This window comes from Urtica dioica, chromosome 6, assembly GCF_054948205.1.
Source record: "Urtica dioica subsp. dioica isolate 48M chromosome 6, U.dioica_male_clone48M_v1_H2, whole genome shotgun sequence".
Lineage (NCBI taxonomy): Eukaryota > Viridiplantae > Streptophyta > Magnoliopsida > Rosales > Urticaceae > Urtica > Urtica dioica.
Window position 1 is genome coordinate 3,087,768 of NC_142761.1, and position 23,916 is coordinate 3,111,683.

The window sequence follows — 23,916 nt, forward strand, 5'->3', positions numbered from 1 at the left end:
AATATACCGAAACAAAATATTACTTTGCGTTCGAGTTTTATTTGTTTCATTTTTATGTGAAATATAACTTTTCACTTTGTTTATAATCATTCATAAAAAATATAAGAAACTAGAGATGGATAATGAAACATAGTATAGATCTCAGAATATACTCTAGCTAGGAAAGATAATACAGTGATTTATTTGTACAAATTGCTGGATCACTTTGTCATTCATATAGGCAAATAATTATTAAAATAATAAAATTATTCACCTTTGTATGTATGTTCAAGGCCTTCTTCTTATATCTTTTTCACATTGGCCTTTTTTATTTTATATTAATTCTTCTTTTCAATTTACATGAACAAATATATATTTACAAAGTATAACACACTGTACAATCTCTTTTTAAACGGCAACTTGTGCTGCAGCCAACCTTGCAATTGGTACCCTGTCACATTTTAAATCACCAAAAAAAACAAATTATCTTTCTTATTGACTAATAGCTATATAATTTTTTTAATACTTAATATTAAAAAAAAAAAAAAAAAAAAAAAAAAAAAAAAAAAAACTGAATGAAAAGTTAACCTGAAAGGAGAACAAGAAACATAGTCAAGACCAGCCTCTGCAAAGAACGCCACTGAAGAAGGTTCTCCTCCATGTTCTCCACATATCCCAACCTAATTTTTTTAAATAAATAGTTTTTTTTTTAAATAGTGAGTTATTAAGTTATATAGTGGGTTATTAAGTTATATAGCCACACGATTATAGTGAATTGTTATATAGCTCACCTTTCGTTAATTTCTTGTAAATAGTCAAGTTAACTTATTAACAGATTAATAAAATACTTATTTAATCCAGCCAAACATGTAAAAAAGATAGTTAATAGGCTGCCACATATGCAAGTTGGCTATTTACAAAGTATTTACCAAAGGTTGGCCAATTTTTTGTAATTAAATTAATATATTTTAATTTTCTTTTCTTTTCTTAAATTTTAACATTTTAGTCACCTTTAAGCTAGGCCTCGCAGCGCGACCTTTTTCGGTGGCCATCTTGATCAGCTGCCCTACTCCTCTTTGATCAAGTACCTGCAAATAAATAAATAAATTTTAAATTTTTGTTAAAAAAACACTAATTTTAAGAGAGGTGTTTGTTAAGTATTGACTGACCTCAAAAGGGTCATGTTGAAGAATTCCTTTAGCAAGGTAAATTGGAAGGAACTTGCCAACATCATCTCTACTATACCCAAATGTCATTTGTGTGAGATCATTGGTCCCAAATGAGAAGAACTCTGCTTCCTTCGCAATCTATGCAAGAAAGGCAAAAAAAAATAAAGTAGCCGTTGAACATATTGTTATCCTTGCGTGACACTCAAGTAAATTTAAAACGTAGTAGTACCTCATCTGCAACAAGAGCTGCTCTAGGGATCTCAATCATAGTCCCAACCTTGTAGCTCAAGGAAGTTCCCATTTCAGAGAACACTTTCTCTGCCACACTCCTAATCACACCCACTTGATGACCAAGTTCCTGATTTTTTTTTTTTACATTTAATAAAAGGGTTTATAGTTTAAAGTCAAGGTTTTATCTAAAATTAGTGAAATATCTAAAACAGATTAAAAATGTGAAGGCATCAAGTCTCAATAACTTTTTTTATTGTGATAAATTGCTTATATACAAAGGTCAATAATTTTATTGACAGTGTAAAAATATATGAAAAATGTGACTTTAACTATTAAATTGCTTATAGACAAGGGTCGATAATTTTATTGAGTGCTTTGACTATTTTTTTTTTTTTACAAATTTACAATTTTGACTATTTTACTAATCAATTTAGTTTCAAGTGTATACAAAATTTCTTAATATTACACGAATATGAATATGAGATATCCTTGAATGTAAATAAATAAATATATAATTATTAAGAGAGTTTATAATACCTGAGGGGTTCCGACTAGAGGAACCATGATCTCGGGAAAAACCTCAACTCCCTGGTTGATCATCGTGACCGCGGCCTGGAAGATCGCCCGAGCTTGCATCTCGGTGAGCTCTACATACGATATTCCGAGCCTGAAAGAGTGCGGTGCAAGTAATAGATCAAGAGAGAGAAAAGAGACGGAGGAGAGCGTTTCTGTTTGTGTGTGAAAAAAAAAAAAAAAAAAAAAAAAAAAACCTGCAGCCTCGGAAACCGAGCATGGGATTCACTTCGGAGAGCTTGTCGATCCTCGAAAATACTTCGTCCTCGCTCATGCCGGTCTCAGCGGAGAGCTCTCCGACGATCTGCTCGAGATCGCCTTCCGGCAAGAACTCGTGGAGCGGAGGGTCTAGCAACCGGATTGTCACTGGGAGACCTGGAAGAAGAAAAAAAAAATTGTCGCCAAATAATTTAGAAGGAAAAATAACAAAGTAAAATAGCCGTGATGAAGAGCTTTTTTTAGCGAAATAGTCAAATTTGAAAGTGTAAAAAGAGATCAAGACTTTGTATTATTTAGTTTTTAAGCATCCATGCTGCGATGAAGAGCTTTTTTTTTTAGCAAAATAGTCAAAATTCAAATTACGTTAAATATAACATAAAAGTAAAATATGAAAAATCAAGACCTTATATAATTCATTTTTTAATCATCCATGCTGCGACGAAGAATTTTTTTAACAGAATAGTAAAAAAAAAAAAAAAAAAAAAAGATCAAGTCTTTATATTATATATTTTATTTTTTTACCATCCATGGCGCGGAAAATTCCCTCGAAATCTGATCTTTGGTAAGGCAGCAAAAGGTTCAGCGCCGATTTTCTCTGCTCGGTTGTGACTGCCATTATCATCTTTCTCACCGCCTTTATCCTCTCATCCGAAGCAAAGAACTTCACCACCCCCAAAGATTATGAATTGTAATAACATTTTGGGTAATGCAAATTCATAATGTTTTTAAATTACCATATGTTCAGTCCTGCAAAGTCCTATCCCTTGAGCCCCGTTTTTTCTCGCGGTCAGCGCATCTTCAGGGGTGTCAGCATTAGCCATAACCTGCGACAAAAAAAAAAAAAAAAATCACAATTTTAGTTCTCGCCTCAAAGAATCATAAAAATAGTGTAGTTGCTACCTTCATACGCCTAATTTTATCGGCCCAAGACATAAATGTCTCTAAATCGTTGCTCATAGCCGGCGGAGAAAGTGGCTGTTTCCCCAAAATAACTTCGCCGGTGGAGCCGTTAAGCGAAATCCAATCCCCTTCCTTGATCACCAAGTCACCTATCGCCACAACCTGTAATTCAAAATCATCCACTAATTATTATTTTTAATATTTAAATAATTGAACTATAATTTTAACTGAGCGTAGTCATTAGGCTATTTCACGGTTTCTTTTTTTTTTATGTATACCTTGTTTGTGTCGTTTACTCGGATATCTGAACAACCAGAGACGCAACACTTGCCCCATCCACGGGCCACGACAGCCGCGTGAGATGTCATTCCCCCTCTTTCCGTCAGAATCCCCGCCGCCGCGTGCATTCCTCCAACATCATCCGGACTCGTCTCTCTTCTTACCTACAACTCGAAGGACGTAGTTGCAAAAAAAAACTTTCATACAAAGACGGGCTAGTTTGAAAATAGAAAAATCCTACGGACTAGGCCGCTTGAAAAAAGTTAGATTTGCAATCTAGCCAGCGTTTTAGATATGTTTAAAATCTAGCCACATTTGATGACGTGGCTTCATTACTCAGATAATATTCTACATGATTGTCTCCAGCATTTCCATACGTTAATATTGGTAAATGGATAAACAAAACGTTGGCTAGTTTCTTAAAATCAAGTTTTAAGAAATTCAATAGCTAAACAACTTAAAACATATTTACAAACTTGAATAACTAATTTGATTCTAATAAAGAAATCAATAGTTTTTGACAACTATTTTGCTCAGAAAATTAGTTTAAAGGACGAGAGATTATTTGCGCTAAAAGCAAATGAAAAAAGAGTCGCCATACCAATACAGCACTCTTTCCCTGGGCGTGCCAAGCTTCGGCGTCATCAGCGCAGAACACGACCTGTCCCACCGCCGCTCCTGGGGAAGCTGGCAAACCCTTCGCCACCACTTCGTCTTTATAAGCGCTCGGGTCTTCAAACTAAACGCCGACCAATCAACTCCAGACACAGAGGCGAATAATAATAATAATAATAATCAAATGTGTGGTTGCGGTGAGGGTTCAATTTGACACCTGTGGATGAAGGAGTTGGTCGAGATGTTGCGGCTCGACCATCTTTATCGCCGACCGTGTATCGACGACCCCTTCTCCGACCATCTCCACGGCTATTTTCACCGCCGCTTTACCCGTTCGCTTCCCCGACCGGCACTGCAACATCCACAACCTATTTTCTTGGACCGTAAACTCTATGTCCTGCAACATTGTCAATTAGTATTGAGATGGAACCACACGATACTTAATGCAGTATCTGTTACGAGTTGAGATTCGATCTCTAAACAATAGTTTTACCAATTTCTCACGGCGCTTAATCTCCCCTCTTTTGATCTTTCAAGAGAGACTATGCTTTTTCGGATTAGTTATTGGTTACTTTTCTCATTAACTTAAAATCTCTTGTACAGACCAAAGATTACAACCTGATGGTTCTGGCCCAAAATCATAACCCTGCTTACATAATTAAAATTGACTACATAACCCACCTAAACTATAGGAATTGTAAATTAGCCAACCTTTCGTAAATACGTTGTAAATAGCCAACTTGCATACGTGGCAACTTATTAACTACATTTTTTTACATGTTTGACTGGATTATATAAGTCTTTAATTAATCTGTTAATAAGTTAACTTTGCTATTTACAAGAAATTAACGAAAGGTGGGCTATATCTCAATTCACTATAAACGTGTGGCTATATAACTTAATAACCCTTAATTAATTAATCGAAATTCAGGATGATAAAAATGCATGATTCAAAAACTGGATTTCATAATTTAAAACTCTTATCCCATAATTTTCTCATTATTTTTCCTACATAACTAAATACGTCATAATCAAAGCTAACAACGATCAAACAAGCACCGGTCTAAAAGTAATAGTATATGACCTAAGATAAGTGAGCCGAAAGAGACATGGCGTTGATGAGGCATGTTAATGATCCATGATCAGGACGATAAGATCATGAGTTACTCGTCTCATTGTCAATTGATTTTTAGTCAGTGACAGACTCATCACAGCATTAATTAACTATGTGCGCTACGGAATTATTTCTCACCATCATGTCCTTGTAATGCCTCTCGAGAATCTCGCAGTTCTCGACGAGCTCATGATATGCCTCGGGCATGCAATTCTTCATGGCCTCCAAATCCTCGGGCGTCCTAATCCCGGCCACCACATCCTCGCCCTATCGACACCGCTCGAAAAAAAAAACCATTAAGAGTGTGGTATTTATTTGCATATATATATATACTATTGGATGGCGGTCAAACCTGAGCGTTGACCAGAAACTCGCCGTAGAGCTTCTTCTCGCCGGTGCTCGGGTTTCTGGTGAACAAGACACCGGTCCCGGAAGTGCTTCCCATGTTCCCGAAAACCATGGTCTGAATGTTCACCGCGGTCCCTTTGAGCCCGCTTATCTGGTTTATGCTCCGGTACTTAATTGCCCGCGGACTGTCCCACGATTCAAAGACCGCTCTCACCGAAAGCCGTAATTGCTCCTTCGGATCTGCAAAACAAAAAAAAAATGATGCTACTTGTTTTCATGTATTTTTTTTTTATAGTCTTTTTGAAATAGTGTACCCGAAGGGAATTCTTCGCCTTTGGTTTCGAGGTAGACGTGCTTGTATTGCTCGACGAGCTCTCTGAGATCCGAAGCGGTGAGATCGGAATCTTGTCTCGCTCCTCTCGAGCTCTTCAGACTCTCCAACCGCTCCTCGAATTTCGAGTGCGGAATTCCCATCACCTGATTAAGAAAGAAAGACCACGAAAAATGGCCATAAAATAAATTCGAGGGAAAATCAAAATTCCATACAAATCATAAAAAAATAAAAATAAAAAGACTTACAACATTTCCGAACATGTCGAGAAATCGGCGGTACGAGTCGTAAGCGAAGCGATCTCCGCTCTTTTGGGCGAGCCCGGCCACCACTTCGTCGTTGAGCCCGAGGTTGAGCACCGTGTCCATCATCCCCGGCATCGAGATCTTGACCAAAACAAACAAAAAAAGTCAACATATTGAGATGATCATGAGAGAGAAAAGAGAAGGAGAGAGAGAGAGAGATTTCTGACCGCGGCGCCGGATCGGACGGAGAGAAGAAGAGGGTTGGAAGGGTTTCCGAGAGCGGAGCCCATTTCGGCCTCGACGCTGACGAGCCCGTCGAGAATCTCGTCCCACAGGCCCGTCGGGAAATCTGGGCCGTCGATCTTCTGACGGTACTCCTCGCAAGCCTCCGTGGATACGGTGAGCCCTGGCGGGACCGAGAGTCCGATGCTCGCCATCTCAGCAAGGTTCGCTCCTTTCCCTCCAAGCTAGCATTCAGACACGTCAGGAGAGAGAGAGAGAGAGAGAGAGAGAGAGAGAGAGAGATCAAGAACAGAGCAAAAAAAGAAAAAAAAAGAAAAAAAAATTATATTATAATTTAATTTACCAAAGTCTTCATGCTTTTGTTGCCTTCACTCCTTCCTTTTCCAAAAGTGAACACTCTCTGCGCCAAAAAAAAAAAAAAAAAATTCACAAACATAAATTCTGAGCTTCTTTTTCTCTTAATTAATCTGTTGATCAATTTTGATTAATTAACCTTCTTGGCCGTAGTTGGTGCTGCAGAGACAGATGGCGAGAGAATCGCTTGTGCTCTCGAAAGAGGCTCTTCGAATTCGTTTGCGAAAATCGTCGCTCTCACACTCATACCAAGCTTTTTTCGGGACAATAAGACTCTGCTTTTGGTCTGATGATCAAAAGGTGCTCTTTGCCTTCGGTGACGCAATTCTCGGGGTGATCTTATCAGCATGGATTTCACAGCCGCCGAAGACATAATTCGCCGCCGATCTTACTTAATAAATTAAAAAGAAAACCAAATTAATAATAAAATAAAAAAAACTGAATGAAAAAAAGCTACAGATCTTAACCTTAGCTTGCGAAATGGGTTTAGTCCTCGAACTTTGGAGAGGAAGGGCGAGAAATGGCGGTTTGTGGTTCTTGTAACTTAGCAATTATTTTGCTATAAATATGTGTGTGTGTATATATATATATATATATATATGTATAAATATTGAGATGGGAAAATGGTTTGGTTTGATGATAATTGACGTGAGTGGACGAGATTACAGTTATGGCGCTAAGTCACGGCTCTAACTGAACTTTGAATGACGCGAAATAACCGAAATACCCTTAGTTAGTAATTTTTATCACGTTTAAGAGCGTGATTCAAGGAATGGGAAATTGACACGTGGCAATGTGGGTGTTTTAGGAATTGAACGTTGACGTCAAGGAAGTGATCATCATAATCGGACAACCAAAAAAAAAATTAGAGTTGCAATGTAATACAATAGGACAAAGGAAAGGCACGCATTTCTATAGCCTAGCCATATCTCAATTTATTAATTTTAATTATAAATAAAAAATTTATTCGCTATATTTTGATACTAGTAATTTTTATATATATATATAAAAAATGAAAATATTTTTAGTATATGATGATAAAAAAAAAAAATATATATATATATATATATATATATATATATATATCATTTATACATTTCAGATTAATCCAAAATAAAAGTAAGAGCTTCAATGAAAATTTGCGGTAGGGTCGCCATTACTTTGCTATAGATAGAACTTTAGAAAACAGTTTGACTACTCCTAAGAGATTTATACACCACGTGTCTTGTTTATTGACACAAAACAGAAATGTGATTGTACTCTCTCCTTTCTTATCTCTTAAGAACAAGTAAGTGAAGTAACAGCTTAAACATTGGAAGTCTTGTATTTCTTTTATTTTTAGCCACTACTTGAAGTTTTTTTATATATAAACATAGCGATAATTAGTGTGAACGAAGTCACGAATAACTAAAAGAATGTTCCATGACTACAATTACGGAACGACATGTCGTTTTGTACTGTTGAACGTGTGGTCCAAGTCAACGGTCTTCTTTTTCAACTGTAACAAGCCCTACCTACCCTACGGTATAACTGCATTGGGTTTTTATTTACTTAATTTAATTTAATTTTTTTTTATTTTTTTGCAAGTTGAGTCATTTTTTTTATTTTTATGCAAGATCGCTAGAACCTAGAGACTGATTGTGGAACAAACCGAAATCATACGACCTTATTTAATTCTTTTTTTTTTCGAGCATTGTCCTTGTCACGTGCTAGGAAATGTAACACTTTTAGTTTGATGTTCATGTCCGTATTGTGTATTTTTTTTATTTTTTTATTATTATTTGTGAAGAACAAATGTTACTTAATTATTATGATTGATATTATTTATATATCTATGTCATTAAATTTTCAAACAAATCTATATTTATTGACATGTCATTAAATCTTCGAACTAATGACACTTTTTTTTAATAAAGAATTCCGGCAACTGGTCATTAAATTTGAGGTTGTTTGAGCATTTAAAGACATGAGAGAGAGAGAGAGAGAGAGAGAGAGAGATGTATGTATTACATGGAAAAAAAAAGGAAGGTAAATTGTATAAAATTATGATCTCTTGAATTTACTAATATAATTATTCAAATTATAGTTAATAGTTTAATAGAAAAATAAAATCCAATTTATTAATATTAAGGTCTGATTCCCTTTAAGAGCTATATAAAAAATCTTTGACTTTAATTGTGTTGCTAAAGAAAAAAAAAATGTTAATATATTAATGTCCATTAAGTCTATTTCAACATCATTTGTATGGTGAGAGAAAATTCCAAAACATACCAAACCAAATCAGAGATTTCTGGCCATCCATAAGTAAGCCATTTTTTTTTAAGAAAATGGGCTCGGGACCTTCTATTAGAATATGGGTAAACCCAGAGATACAGCATTAGATTTTCTTGATCCAAGGAACAAGAAGAACCTCGATCGGAAGAGGTCAACCGCTAACGCTAACATCAACGCCAAATACAAGTAAAAGCCCATTTTGTGCACATAAAGCACAATGCGCTTTCAAATATCCCTGACTGGATGGTGGATAAATTCAACCAAACGTGGTCCATTGACCAGGAAGAAGACAAATCTTCAGACTGCATAGACAAAAGTCTAACAGAGATCCCCGAGCGGGAAGTTGGACGATGGCTAACCCAACTCCAGACCAAAAATTAATACAACCTAACACAAGGTATGAACCAAAACTAAAACCCGAAGTCAAATACAAACAGCGGCAAGACCTAAAAACCAAAGCTGGAACAATCTGCAAACCAAAACCAACACCCAGAGCCGAAGAGCGCACCTCCGAAAGACCAGCCTCAACACCACGACGAGACAGCCCCAGCCGGAAGCCCGAAACAAGCGGCGGGGCGGAGCTTCCGTCGCCGGAGAACGACGAACGGCCACCCAAAACCCACATCCCGGGAAGAGCAGCGGAGGGGGGCTGCGAAACAGCGAGGAGCAGGCCCAAGCGATGAAGAAAGGCGGAGATGCGCACCACGGAGAGGCTGCCGGACGTCATTGGCTAGATCTGAAGGATTGACCAGATCTGGGAAAATTCAAAAAAGAGAAAAGAAACAAAAGCTTGCAATAAAAGAGAGCTCGAAGGGCTGCCCCCAAGTCGGATCTTGCCGCAGCAACGGCGTCCGGGCCCCGGAGGGGACGGCGGCGGCTCAAACTAGCCCGAAAGATTTCTGTTTGGGTCTCTGAGAGAGAGGGTTCTGAGAGAGAGAGAGAGAGAGAGAGAGCGCAATTAAGTAAGCCATTATATTGAAAGTGAAAGAATTGAAAAATGAGAATGATACAAAAGAAAGACATTTTTAGTTTCATTTCCTTTCTTTCAAATAGAAAGGAATACCGAATATATTTTCATTGAAAGAAAAATGGCCTAAACATATATTAATGAAAAAAAAAATACAAGATACAGAGCCATTTCAAGATTCTATTTTTCATAGTATAGTATTTAGACAAGTTCACATCAGAGTCAACAAAACTGATTCTTTATATATTATATATATATATATATATATATATATATCTATATATATATATATATATATATATCTATATATATATATATATATATATATTCTTACGTATAGCCTCAATACATAAATCAAACACTCATCAAAGCAAAAAGCTCATAGAGAAGAAAAAAAAAAAAACACAACTTTTGCAGCACAAGACATTTTAAGGATTCAAAAACTTAAAACAGTCTCAAGTAAGTAATTAAGTAAAAAAAAAAACCAAATGTATCATAATAATAACAATGATATAATGGTGATGACAATTATTATCATTTTCTTTTTTCTTATTCTAAAAACCACTCAACTCAATTTTCTTTCATGTAAAAAAAAAAAAAAAAAAAAAAAAAAACCCCTCGGAATCAAGAAGAGCGAGCATAGCGCACCGGAATCCGGCGGAGTATGGTGGTCCGGCAAGAAGGGCAGTCCTTCATTCCCTGCTTCTCGTGAAGGTCATTGCAATTCGTGCAGACCACTTGGTGAGCGCACGGCAAGAAAACCACCGACATCTCGTCCGACAGACACATCACACACTCTCTCTCCCTCCTCACTCCTCCTCCGCCGCCGGAGTTCGCCGGAGTTGGGCGGCGGCGGCGGTTGCGAGGAGGCTTCTCCGGCGAGGGGTTTCCTCCGTCGATGCCGCGTCTGAGGGCGGCGATCTTGGGGGAGTCGGTCTTCAGCCTCAGCTGCGAGATCTCCTTCTCGAGCCTCTCGATGTCGTCCTTGTACCTTCCGAGGCTCTTCTCGGACTTCGCTTTCAAGCTCTCCTCTTTCGACTTCGTCGAGGCCTCGATCTCCTCTCGCTCTCTCCTCGTCGAGTCCAATTGCGAGACCGCCTCTTCCTTCGCCTTCTCCTCCTGCTGCCACCTCGCCTGCGATATTTTTTCTTTTTTTAATGAAAAAAAACCTCAAACAACATAAATCACAAGGGATTGAAATAATTTACCCCAATTCGCAAAGAAAAAAATGGCTTTTCGGTGGATATCAGCGGGCACAAACAAATATTTATATTTTTTTTTTCCGTTGCTTGTTTCTTCCGAAAATCCGAATGATGTTCCGGTAATTTTCAGTTTTTTAATTTATTTTTTGTAATTCACACGGAAAACCGAAAATAAATTCAGAAACTTTGGCGGGAAACGAAAAACCAGTGTATTAAAACTTCCATATGAATTCTCATTGGCAACCAGCATTTTTACCTTTGATGTATACATATATATATATAATATTATACTAGGAAAGAACGAATGGATCTTGTAGGATTCCCAATAAATTCTTCGATTTCTTCCAGAAACAGATGAATATTCATCTGCTCTGGTTCTCCCGAAAAAGTCGAAACAATACGACCGAGTATTATTGATAGCGTAAAGCATAGGGTATATCATGTCACGGATCAAAACTGAGGGTATTTAACCATATATTCCCTATATAGATATATATATATATATCAAATATTAAAAACACAGCTGAGTGACGGCACGGTCTCCCTTAACTGCTACATATCATCGAATGATTATATACGTATATATACATATATATACCTCGGAGTGTTCTTGGGCGAGGAGGGCTTGGTGAAGGTCGGCGAGGAGGGGAGCGAGGGAGCGCTTCTCGGAGGCGAGTTCGTCTTGGAGGGACGACTTGTGGTTGTCCCAGGCGTGCGCATCGACGACGGCCCTCCTCTCGCGGCCCGCCACCTGGCGGCACGCGGCGGCGCACTCGTCGGCGCGGCCCCTGGCGGCCTCCATCTCGCGCCGCAGGGCCCCGTTCTCGGCCTCGAGGCGGCGCACGGCCGCGCCCGCCCTCTCCACCTGCCCCACCGCCCTCCGCAGGGCCCCCTCCATCTCCGCGAGCTTCTTCACCGTCCCTTCCTCGAGCGCCGCCCTCTCCCTCCCCGCCCGCTCCGCCTCCTCCCTCTCCCTCCGCAGCGCCCGCAGCTCGTCCCGCTCCCGCCCCAGCCGCCGCGCCGCCTGCATCACCTTCCGCTCCGCCCACTCCGTCCACCCCCGCGCCTGCCCCCTCAGCTCCCCCACCCGCGGCCCCAGCCTCGCGATCGCCTCGTCCCGCCCCGACGCCGACACCGACAGCGACAGCTCCGTCTCCGCCTCCGCCTCCTCCGCGACGGGGACGGGTTTTTCTTCTCTGTCGCTGTTCCTCTTCGCCGAGTCGGCCATGGCTTTCAGCCTCTTGTCCATGAGGAGGCTGCTCAGCTTCGAGCCTTTCGAGCCGTGGTGGGTCCGGTGGGGCTTGTCGAGGTGGAGCGACTTCTGGCGGAGGGCGTGGTCTCGCTTCGAGTGAACGCCGCCGACGACGCTCCTCTTCCCGTTTCCGATCCCGACCCTCTCTCTCTCCTCGTCCGAGGGTCTCTTCGGGAGATCTTCGGAGGGTTTGGCTTCTTCGCCGAGGGCGCAGGCGTGGGAGACGCTCATGTCGCAGACGAGCAAGCACCACATCGCGTCGCCAACGCTGAAGAACGGTCTGATCTCTCTCAGCACGCAGACCATCTCGGCCAGGACGTACCGCTCCAGCTGCTGGAGATTCTCGAACCGGTGGTCGCGGTCTTGCTTGCTCCTCCCGAGGAAGGCGAGCGTGTTTTCGACCACATTCGAGACCGCGTCTTTGCTTCCGTAGCAGACCCCGGGCCTCAGGACCGCCCTCGTCGCGGCCTCCTCCGAGTAACCCGAAGACGCGATCTTTTTTATCGCGCTCTTGAAGACGGCGTCCAAGTTGCTCAGGACGAGCTCTTCGAGCTGAGACTCCGTCGGGTCGTTCCAGTCCGCGTCTCTCGGCTCGTTCGATCCCGATCCCGAGCCCGAACTCGGCTCGGGTTCCGTTGCGGTCGGGCTCGACAGACCGAGGACGAGCTTCAAGCCGTCGGAGTGGTCCGCGCCGACGGTGCCGCCGCTGCACATTTCGCACGAGGACGACGAAGAAGACGCGGCCTCGAATCTGTCGGCGGAGAATTCGTAATCGCTCTGAGGCAAAGGCGGGCTCTTTCCCGGGTCGCCGCCGCCGGAAGAAGAAGGCGGGTCTGACCGGAATTTCCTCTTGTTCCTCAGCGAGGAAGATAGCCAGCTATTAGCAGCCTCTGCGACTGCCATTGATGCCATTTCTATCAGCTGCAAGAAAAAAAATAATATCACAATCCATTTTCAATAAACTAGTCCCTAATTACAATGCTCAAACAGAAAAGGAATGATCTTTATCGGTTATGTATTGATATCTAATCCGCAGTTTAACGAAAATGTATCGCCGGACCGAATTCGAATCAAAATCATTGTTAATCTAATTAATAATAATAATGATATAAAGACAGTCATGAAGAAGAAGAAATGAAAATTAAGCTGTGGCGAAATACCCAGTTGGCAAACGAGTTTGAATTCTTGATATTCCTCTCGGGGTTTCGATTGGAATCTGAAATCAAAAGGAACCCAATAGATCATCAAACAAACACCGAAAGAACAACTGAAAGATAAAATTAATAAAATGATAATCTGATTTATTTTTATTATTGTGTGGGTGTGTCGATTTACGCCGGTATATAGATCTCCGAGAGCAGATACGAGAGTTTTGAGATGTTTAGAATCGGAAAAGAGACGATCGAGACGAACCAGATTAAAGCTGTTTTGTTCGAGCAATCGAAGAGACGGCCAGTCTGAGTCTCAGAACATCGGAGAATCAGACAGAGTTTATATAGCTCTTTTTCTTTTCTTTTTTCTGCTTTTTTAGTTTTTTTTTTCTATATATTTTTTTTCTATATATATGTGGATTTTGGATAGTTTTTCCTTGTATTAATTTTATTTTCTTGCATTAAATGAGACCAAGTAACCATGGTTAGCTTAACACGTACCAACCCTGGGTTAAAATTTATTTTTGGGATTTTTTTTTCTAATATGGAAACCTACGTAGTGAAAATTTTATCTCTAATATGAGAAAAATGGAATGTTATAAATTTGCCTCATGAATTTGCTATTTCTTTCCTTAAAACTAATTAGGTGATTGGTAGGATATTGGTATTAATGATGCATAAGTATTCATGAAAAAAAGCCGATATAACTATAGCATGTAACTCGTATCTAGATACGTATCTATATATGCGAAGATCGATCATTTTAACAAAATTCGAAACATTATAATGATACCAAACTCACGAAGAATGAAGATAATCATTCAAAACTATTTTATTATTAATTACGTTATTTGTGTTGTATAGTTTTCCGACACAATTTTTCTATTAATCTTTGTTTTTCTATTTGTACATTGTAAATTCCGAGTGATTACAAACATATGTGTTAGTTTTGATTTTTTTGGCGATTTTATTAAATCGATGCAAAACTTTACACTATGAGACTTTTTTTGTGAATCAATAAGAAATATATTAGTTCGTTGTGCTCAGAAATTATTGGACTCCGGGAAGATATATTCGATACATGTAATGTAGTCAAAGTCTCTCTTAATGAAGCTCAAACGTTTGAAGAGGTAGTCAATTTTAAGAACCATGATCAAATAAGTATGTGTCATTTCAATATTTTTATTATTGTACGTGTTATTGCTTTATGTTGGGATCGAAACATGCGGAATTATATTTGGTATTTTAATGATCAATAAGTATAAGAATCTGAAACTTTAGTTATTTTCCTAAACAACGAGGAATTCGCTATTTCTTTTCTTAAAAACAGACGGATTAGGTAATTTGTAGAACATTGTACTTAATAGCGCATACGTACTTATGAAAAACCAAGTATAACCATATGCATAATATGTAACTCGTATCCGGATACGTATTATATATGCAAAGGTCCGTCTTTTTAAAATATCAAAACATTATAATGATACTAAATTTAGGAAGAATGATGATAGCCATTAAAGACTATTCAATTACTACGCTATTTGTAGATGTATAGTTTTCATATATGGTTTTTATATTCTTCTTGTGTTATTCTATTTGTACATTTTAGACTCTGATTGATTGCAAAAATGTGTGTTGGTTCTAGTTTTTGTTGCAGTTTTATTTATCGCGGCAAAACTTTAGATTATGAGACTTTTTTTTTATGAATCAAGAATAACTATATTAGTTTGTCATGTTCGAAAGTTATTAAAATGTGAAGAAAGATACGAGGGTTTATATGAATTTATCATGTAATATAGTCAAAGCTTCTATCGGGAGCTCAAACGAAGATGTAATTAATTTTTAAGAACCACAATCAAATAGCTTTAGTGTTATATCATTATTATTATTGTTTGTATTAGATGTATGTTTGAATCGAAACAAACGGAGCTATTATATAATTATCTTAATAATATTAAAATTTTAGTTATTTTTCTAATCAATTTGTTTATGGTGGTTAAGTTTTGTAACGATCAATTTTCTTTTATTTCTCATGTTATAATTAATTGACCGAGGTATATATATATATATATATATATATATATATATATATATATATATATATATATATTCCTTATTTTATGTGCAAATAATTTTTTCTTGTTCATTTGGCGGATTTTTTTCTTATAGGTTTGGCTTTCTTTAATCAATGACATCATATAGGAATCATGGTTATCATACCAACATTGGGTTAGAAGTATTTTTGGATTTTTATCTTATAGTTGTGTATCTAAATGATCAATTATTTTAAGAATTTGAAACTTTAATTATTTTCCTAATTAACAAGGAATTTATCATTTATTATTTCCTTAGAATGGAATAGGTGATTGGTAGAATATTATTAGTTAATAATGTGTAAGTATTAATGAAAAAGCCCGTATAACCATAGCATGTAACTCGTTTCTATATACGTGAAGATCGGTCTTTATAAAAGATTGAGACATTATAATGATACCGAATTCAGGAAGAATGATGATATCCATTCAAGACTATTTGATTATTACGTTATATGTGGTTTTATAGTTTCATATAGGATTTTTCGATTCTTCTTTGTTCTTCTATATGTACATTGTAAATTTAGAGTGATTACGTACAAATATGTGTGTGTATCGATTTTTGTTGCGAGTTATTAAAGGATCACTGCGAAACTTTAGAATATGAGGCTTTTATTGTGAATCAAGCAGAACTATATTCATTTGTTTTGTTCGAAAGTTATTGGATTCTGAGGAAATATCTGACGGTGTATTTGTTCCATGTAATATAGTCAAAATCCTCTCTTTGTGGGAGCTCAACCGAAGAGGTAATCAATTTTAGAAACCACGATTAAATAGGTTTCTATCATTTCATTATTATTAATGTTATTGCTTTATGTTTGAATCGAAACATGCGGAGTTATATTATAGTCATCTTAATGATCTTTAAACTTTAGCTATTTTTAATAAATTATTTTATGGTAGTTAAGTTGTTTAATGATAAATTTTCTTTAATTGCTCATATGTAATTAATTGACTTATGTCTATATGTATATTCTATTTTGTTACGTGCAAATGAATTTTCTTATTCACTTAGTGGGTTTTTTCTTTTGTTTATTTGACTTTCTTGAATTAATGATATCAAGTTGTAATCATAGTTAGCATAGGTTGACAAAATTTTGGATTTTGTTTTCTAATATGAAAATCTATTCGGTCGAAATTTGTAACTATAATATGAGAAATCTGGAATGACATAAACTTTTGCTTTATCAACAAATAATGTGCTATCCGATAATCTATTTAGTATATTGTTTATGAGGATTTAATTAGCTTAGATTGAAAAAGAAGATATAATCATATCATGTAATTCATGTCAAATACACGAAGATCAATAATTGTTTACAAAATCAAGTGATACCAAGTTCGGGAGGAATGATTGTGAAAATTTGGTGTCAACTCTTTTTAAGCTGAAAAAGACGATATAACCATGACACATTGCTTTAAATTGGCATTAAATCAAATACATATATGTCAATGAATAAGTTTAATTTATATAATGATATCTACTTTATTATGCATGTATCCATGGTGTGTCCGCGAAAAAACTAGGATATGCGACATGAAATTTCTAACAAATACATTGGATTTGAGTCCTTATAATGTAGTCAAAAACCCCAATTAGGTGATTTTAGCTTTTCACGTTGAGTTTTCACTTGACAACATCATTGCTAAAAAATATGTACGAATTTCGGGTTATTTTATAATATCTGATCAATACACAAATGAGTTTCATCAAGTAAAATCATTGAGATTTCACTTGCTTGCGGTTTTTAGTCGTATCTAGTTGGTAACTCTACACCACATCTAAAATGATGTTGTGGATTCAAGCTCACAAGCACGTAAGATGCCTCAATAAATGTTAGTGTATGAGAGATATATACCAAAGCCGATCATTATGTTGTATCTTCTCATATTTAAAGGCAAGATCCGAACCCAATTTTCATTGTTGCAATTATTGTAAAATGTCAAAACCAAAATAAAAGTCTAGACTTGATCCGAAAAATTCGATCTTGGACTCATATTTCCACAAAGGATCATTTACTCGACAAAATATTATGTATAGTCCAAATTCATATTGTTTGACCAAATACAAGATTCAACAACCTTAGAAAACACTTCTAAATACCAAGACCTTTTATTTTTATTTTTCAAGTTGAATGGTGAGGTTGGGTTATAAAGTTGATCGAGACGCTATTGACGCAATGTCGCTCATCGGTTAGGGTCTTGAACCCTTCCCCTTTGAATACATGTCCCAAGTGGCCTCCACACGCCGCGCATGTTATCTCCGTCCTTCTCCCATCTGGATCGGGCTGGCAACAAACACAACAACATGTGTACATGTATGTGTATACAAACATCTTATCAAGAGAGTATTATCTTGATAATACTGAAATAAACCAAAAATTACATAAAAGTCCCACTTTGCAAAAATATTTTATATTAGTCACTGTTAAGTTATCTGGTTTGTCCTATGTGTATATAGAGGTACAATTTATAGTAAACTAATAATTTATGCACAAAATAAATTATTGTTTTGATATTTTTTGTTTATGATGTTAACCAAAATTATTCTAGGAAATTTAAAAAATAAAGTATGTTTTATATACATTTCATTACCAAAAAAAAAAAAAAAAAAAAAAAAACTTTATAATGTTAACCATGTTAGCTTTTACAAAAATAGTTTTGGTTATAAATTAATATTTAACCTATATTTTAAGTTGAATGTAGACATGAAGTCAAGATTAACTTAACCAATCCCTTTTGCTTGATAAAAAAAAATTGATTTTTTTCTTAAATAATTGACATAGTTTAAATCTGTAATTTTAAATATATTTTCGCGATTCATTTCAGGAAAACAGAACGATTTAAAGAAAAAAAAACTGCTTGAAAATGTTCATCTCTGGATAAAGGTTAGGATAAATAAATCTCAGCTAAAGGGTTAACCATTTTTACTTGGCACTTGTGTACGTGTATACTGTATATATGCATGGGGTGTGTATATACAAGCATCAGCGGAGCTAGAAATTTCAATGAGAGGGGCTTATTTGAAAAAAAAAATTCAGAAAGGCAAATTTAGAAAAATTATATAAATTTGGGCTAAAATTATAAAAATTGAAATTTTCAAAAGTTGAGAAGGGCATTAGACTAAATTGTATCACCGTTAGACGTTAAAAGTGGATGAGATGACACGTGTAAGCAAGCATCATATCATTTTGATAAAATTAATAATAAATAATTTGTGTTAATTATATTTACATTTATAAAAAAAAATAGTTTAAATGTTCTCTCTCTCATCGATCTGCAAGACTAAAAAAAAAATAAAAATAAAACCCTAGCTAAATAATAGAGGTATAATAACAGGAAATGTAATTATTTCTTTAGCCATAGAAATCCTTGAATAACCTATTCACAAGCAATTTCACAAAAACCACATACTAATTCCACCCTAAACCACCAAAACATAATTGAATCGTTACAGTGCAACAAAAGGTTAGTCTAACTTCACAACCCGACATTTGAACTTCACTCTAAAATTATGCTTGCGTTACAAAATAACGACGAACAAACGAAAAAATAGCCAGCGAGCGACGAAACGAATACGGACAGAGAAAGAGATTTTATTATTAATTTATATATATATATATATGTATGTATATATATTTAAACCTGATAAAAACAAATTATTTATTATTAATTTTATCAAAATGATCAGATGCTTACACGGGTCGTCCCATCCACTTTTAACATCTTAGGAAGTAACGGTGATACAATTTAGCAACATTAAGTATGTTTCTCACAACTTTTAAAGATTGATTATTAAATTGAGATATTCACACATCGATCTTATAAATATACGTGGAGAGAGAGAGAGAGAGAGAGAGAGAGAGAGAGAGAGAGAGAGAGAGAGAGAGAGACTCACGGAGCGATTGATGGCTCCGGGGAGACCTTCGAAGAAGGCGGGCCAACCACAACCCGAGTTGAATTTGGTGGCCGACTTGTAGAGCTGCGTGTCGCACCCAGCGCAGTTGTACATCCCTTCTTCGTACAGCTTGTCATATTTCCCCGTGCCTCTCTCTCTATTGTTATAATATGACACGAACAAGATCACTCTAAATTTGGACATTCAGTCGAAATCGGAATTCCGTTCCAAACATGGCCGAAATTTCCAATTTGAATAGTGCTAGAATTCCGGAAAAAACTATAACCACTAGTAGAAAAAAGGGTTTTCATGGCGCCCTTTTATTGGCGTTGCTGATAATAAGCGCCATTAAAATCATAAATTGCACTTTCGGTTTTTTTTTACAACTACAAACGAATAAGAAAGTGTCACGTCACTTATGCAGGAGTAAGCAGAAAATATTATTTATGGCGGTAAAAATATAAACGTCATTAAATAAAAATAATTCCGACACTAGTCACCTAAAAAAAATTGAAACCTAAAATATAGCTTAAAGCTGGATATTTCCAATTTGTATAGTGCTGAAATTCTGGCTAAACTAGAACATTCCGTTTCGGTTAATTCTGACACTAGTCACCTAAAAAGAACTGAAACCTAAAATATAAACCTAATTTTCAGAGAGAAAATAAATAAATTTCGATGAATTATGTTTCCATCACCTTGTAAAGTTGGAGATCGGATGTTATTGACATCTTATTAATGACTAATCGTTAATCACTCACTCTGTTCCTTTCTGACGAAGGATCCGGAACTGCTCGGGAGAGAGAATCGCTCGCCACTCTTCTTCTGTTTTCTCGGCCATGGCTGCTTGATCTCCGGTCTTCAAACTATACAGCCCGGTTGTGGTATTAGTGAAAGCTTGATCGATCCGCTTTTCTAGGAATTTGATATGTAATAACTATTTATCCTTCGGGAATAAAAATGAACCTGGACGATATTGGCTTCACTATTATTTAACTAAAATGTACCAGTTAGATTTATGGGTGTATGTTCAAGGTATGATCACTTTTTAATTATTTTTTTTTTTTTTTTTATATTAGCATATTACATGGTGAAAGGAAATTAAAAAACACGGAACGATAAATTTTAAATTTTAATTTATTTTATTTATAGCAGAACACGCGCCGGTGTGTGCTGTTTTATGAATTTTTTTTTTTTACTAGATTTTCGTTTTGTATTTTTTATCATTATTCTTTCGGACATCTAAAAAAATTAATTTTTTTGAAGCTTGGCATGTGTATTTTACAGTTTATTTACATATTTGAATGATTATTTTTTTGGGCGGGCTAAATAACTAACCAAAATACTCTACATTTTTTAAAATTTTAGCCCAATTATAACTTTAATTAAAAAAAGCCTATAGGGGCAAATAATATTTCTAAATTCCAATTATACCCCATAGTCCAAACTACCCAAACCCAATTTTCAAGCCCTAGACTGTCGATTTCTAAACAAACAGACTGTAGGCCGATGAACCTCGAAACCCTGACCGCCACACTCACCTCTAACGAAACCCTGACCACCACTCTTGCCTTAGACGAAACCCCAATCGCTATTGTCGCCTCCGACGAAACCTAGAGTTCCTCTTCCTGTTGATCTGGAAGAATCCCAATCTTCGATGACGAAGAAAATGGTAAGTTAATCAGATTAACTCTTCGATTAACTTACCATAGGTCGAGATAATTTGCTTGATATATATATATATATATATATATATATATATATATATATATATATATATATATATATATATATAGAGTTGATCAGGTTAACTAGAAATTTAGTTTCTTTTTCCAAAATATAAAGCAGCGAGCCAAGATAGGAGTATAAACAACATGAGTGGCAAACCTACTATGCTAACTCCAACAAAAGCTAGAGCGAAATTGAAGAACAAACCAGCTCTGATAGACTTAATCAAAATTGCATAATTGAAGAAAAATTAGCAAAATTGAAGAACGACGAAGCTCTAGTAAATTGAAACGCGAAAAAGGTTGGTTACAAAAATAGTTAGAAAAGGGCAAAATGGGAACATACTATATTTATGAACTATTTCCCTAAATATAATGATAGTTTTGCTAATATTTTAACTTCCCCTTTATCACATGGGCTAGTCACTAGCAAATCTCTTATTGTTAATTGACTACTATAAAAAATCAAAAATACATTTTTTTAGGAACTTAAGGGCCTGTTTGTTTCTTAACTTGAAAACTGTTTTTGACTTTTCTAACTTGAACAGTTTTATGAAAAAACTGAATTCACAGTTTGTTTGATAATTCTCATAATACAACTCAAAAAGTTTTCAAACTGTTTTCTGTTTTAATGAAGAAAATCAGAAAACAGTTTTTAAGTTGTTTGGTAGTTAACTCAAAAAGTTTTTGTTTTCTATTTTCTAATTTGTGTAGTTGTATTGAAAAATTATTTTGCAGTTGTTTTCAAAAAGTTGTTTGGTACAGTTTTCATTTTTGTTTTTGAGAAGTGTTTTCCAATTTTTTCACTCTAACTTTTTAAACTTTTTTTTTCTTTTTTTTTAATATCTCATATTGACATCTATTTCTCTCCTATCAACATCATTTCATTTTCCTCACTTTTGATTATCCAATTTATTTTCATTCCCAGGAAAACTTAAGTTTTACAATTATGGTAAACTTTAAACAATCGGAACTCCATTATACAAATTGTTAATTCGTCGTGATCCTCTCGTCGAGCACATAAGTTTTCACTATTTTTAGTCAAAATTAGGTATCAAAATTTGATATTTGTTGTATTGACTACAAAGACAAACAGTGTTTTTCGATGAACTTGTGAACAATCATTATAACTAAAGGTACGACCATTATATTCACATCAAAGACTTTCAATTAATATATATCTCGACGTCTAATTCTGATGTGAATTATTACACTACAATTACAAAAAACTGAATAAAAAAAACTGAAATCTTTACCAAACAGTTATTTGAAAACAACTGCAAAAAAAAAATTTAGACTACAACTATATGAAAACAAAAACAGAAAACAAAAACAGTTTGAGTGAACAACCAAACAGGCCTAAGATTCTTGAGAATCCATATGAACACGAGTCAGGTCAAACTCTTCCTTTTCAGCCACGAGACGTCGAATTAGGGCATGGAGCCTTGCAGTCGATGAAGACTTATGTTCAAAGTCTTTCTCGTGCCGTGAACAATACCCATCACCGTTGGTAAAATATATCCATCAGATCTTTCGATTGTCAAATATCATAATGATAAGAACCGAGTCAACCAACTCGCCTTGTAACGACCCGATTTTTTTTTTAAGTTGTTATCCAATCATAAAAGCTTGAAATTTCATTTCATATTTGTCAATATTTTTTTTTTTTAACTAGAACTGAAACAATTATTTATTCTCAACTAAATACTTTAACTCTAGAGTATAATAATATAAATAAATACAAAAATTATTTCTTCATAACTAAGATAATTATTTTGTCTTCGAGAGGTTATAAATATAAAAAAAAACATGCTTAACACATTTATAAATAATAACATGGCAGCGGAAAACGTTTTATTTAGTGTAGCGGTATCAATCTCCACCCTTTACTCTTGTCGCCACCATGATCCCAACTCAAAGTCATTTACCTTGCACATGTCCTACAATGCGAACGAAGAAAAACATATACAAACATGTGAGCTAAAGCTCAGTGAAATTCATGTAAAACTCACAAAACATTTTTTCTACATAATAATAAATGAACATTATAAAGGTTTTCTTTCCCATTATTCTTATTCAGGTACCTTTAAGTCTTATTATCAACGTGATACATATCTTGTTACTTGATTCATGATTTCGGGGACCCCTAGTGATCGTATCGTATCTTACGTACTGAGCCTTATGGAAACAATGCGGTCAAACATTGATTCCGCCCTCCCTGAACATGTACGACTCACCTTATCGAGACATAAACGTCTACGAGGTGGGTCGCAAGAACCTACTCTGGCGTAGGTCGATACGTCACCTACTTAATGTTCTCACTTGCATACTTATTAAATCATTTGCATGGTAAAGTTCATGAAATAAAATAAGTCTAAAGCATACTTGAAAATTCTTGGATAAAGATACTTTTCTACATATTAAACATAGTTCACAAATATAGTAAGATAAACTTGGAAACATAATCATGTAATCTAACATGCATATAGTAATAAAATCATACACATGCATATAGTGATATTATTTTGAACTAATTCGCATTGTAGTGAGATGAACTCACCTATCTATTTCAAGATACTTAGCACTCGAGCTAGGAATCCGACTCTTTCTCGAACCTATAGGAAATCAACTTATGAGATTCTATAATCTATTCTTACAAAACCAAGCTTAAGGGATAAAAGACCTATAAGAATATTAAAGCTCAAAGAACGACCTAAGGCTCGGGAAAACATGATGCATATCGAAAATATAA

At 36.0% G+C, this 23,916-nt stretch overlaps 3 protein-coding genes across 6 annotated transcripts; all 3 read right to left on the reverse strand.

The window, feature by feature from the left end:
- Window positions 1–135: 135 nt before the first annotated feature.
- On the reverse strand, window positions 136–7,177 carry PPDK (pyruvate orthophosphate dikinase). Of its 2 annotated transcripts, none has more exons than XM_089616448.1 (21): window positions 7,068–7,177; window positions 6,740–6,991; window positions 6,590–6,646; window positions 6,231–6,470; window positions 6,007–6,144; window positions 5,742–5,904; window positions 5,432–5,667; window positions 5,218–5,346; window positions 4,183–4,362; window positions 3,952–4,089; window positions 3,350–3,514; window positions 3,072–3,233; window positions 2,906–2,995; window positions 2,694–2,832; window positions 2,150–2,327; window positions 1,917–2,046; window positions 1,378–1,506; window positions 1,149–1,286; window positions 990–1,067; window positions 568–659; window positions 136–430 (listed from the first exon to the last, which is right to left on the reverse strand). In XM_089616448.1, exons 2-21 carry the CDS (start codon window positions 6,971–6,973, stop codon window positions 388–390), a joined length of 2,859 nt encoding a protein of 952 aa, XP_089472574.1. In that variant the 5' UTR covers window positions 6,974–6,991; window positions 7,068–7,177; the 3' UTR covers window positions 136–387. The 2 variants fall into 2 exon arrangements, with proteins under 2 accessions (XP_089472574.1, XP_089472575.1); XM_089616449.1 differs by having other exon boundaries at window positions 6,740–6,987; window positions 7,068–7,171.
- Window positions 7,178–8,950: 1,773 nt separating this feature from the next.
- LOC149392933 (putative E3 ubiquitin-protein ligase RF298) lies at window positions 8,951–13,864 on the reverse strand. 3 transcript variants are annotated; one of them, XM_089617649.1, is made up of 5 exons: window positions 13,709–13,864; window positions 13,456–13,511; window positions 11,642–13,216; window positions 10,490–10,975; window positions 8,951–9,800 (listed from the first exon to the last, which is right to left on the reverse strand). In XM_089617649.1, exons 3-5 carry the CDS (start codon window positions 13,205–13,207, stop codon window positions 9,753–9,755), a joined length of 2,100 nt encoding a protein of 699 aa, XP_089473775.1. In that variant the 5' UTR covers window positions 13,208–13,216; window positions 13,456–13,511; window positions 13,709–13,864; the 3' UTR covers window positions 8,951–9,752. The 3 variants fall into 3 exon arrangements, with proteins under 3 accessions (XP_089473775.1, XP_089473776.1, XP_089473777.1); XM_089617650.1 differs by lacking the exon at window positions 8,951–9,800 and having other exon boundaries at window positions 10,161–10,975; XM_089617651.1 differs by lacking the exon at window positions 8,951–9,800 and having other exon boundaries at window positions 10,622–10,989.
- A 3,590-nt stretch (window positions 13,865–17,454) lies between these two features.
- On the reverse strand, window positions 17,455–20,465 carry LOC149392934 (peptide methionine sulfoxide reductase B5-like). The gene is made up of 3 exons (XM_089618414.1): window positions 20,199–20,465; window positions 19,438–19,594; window positions 17,455–17,827 (listed from the first exon to the last, which is right to left on the reverse strand). Exons 1-3 carry the CDS (start codon window positions 20,276–20,278, stop codon window positions 17,666–17,668), a joined length of 399 nt encoding a protein of 132 aa, XP_089474540.1. The 5' UTR covers window positions 20,279–20,465; the 3' UTR covers window positions 17,455–17,665.
- Window positions 20,466–23,916: the final 3,451 nt, after the last annotated feature.

Coding starts and splice junctions, on each gene's coding strand:
- PPDK (XM_089616448.1), bottom strand. CDS start 6,973: ATGTCTTCGGCGGCTGTGAAATCCATGCTGATAAGATCACCCCGAGAA. Junction 4,090..4,182: donor ACCAACTCCTTCATCCACAG/GTGTCAAATTGA, acceptor GTCGGCGTTTAG/TTTGAAGACCCGAGCGCTTA. Junction 3,234..3,349: donor GAGTAAACGACACAAACAAG/GTATACATAAAA, acceptor TTTGAATTACAG/GTTGTGGCGATAGGTGACTT.
- LOC149392933 (XM_089617649.1), bottom strand. CDS start 13,207: ATGGCATCAATGGCAGTCGCAGAGGCTGCTAATAGCTGGCTATCTTCC. Junction 10,976..11,641: donor TCGCCCAAGAACACTCCGAG/GTATATATATGT, acceptor AAAATATCGCAG/GCGAGGTGGCAGCAGGAGGA. Junction 9,801..10,489: donor CCATACTCCGCCGGATTCCG/GTGCGCTATGCT, acceptor TCTCTCTCTCAG/AACCCTCTCTCTCAGAGACC.
- LOC149392934 (XM_089618414.1), bottom strand. CDS start 20,278: ATGGCCGAGAAAACAGAAGAAGAGTGGCGAGCGATTCTCTCTCCCGAG. Junction 19,595..20,198: donor CTTCGTCAGAAAGGAACAGA/GTGAGTGATTAA, acceptor TTATAACAATAG/AGAGAGAGGCACGGGGAAAT. Junction 17,828..19,437: donor CCGGAGCCATCAATCGCTCC/GTGAGTCTCTCT, acceptor GTTTGTTGCCAG/CCCGATCCAGATGGGAGAAG.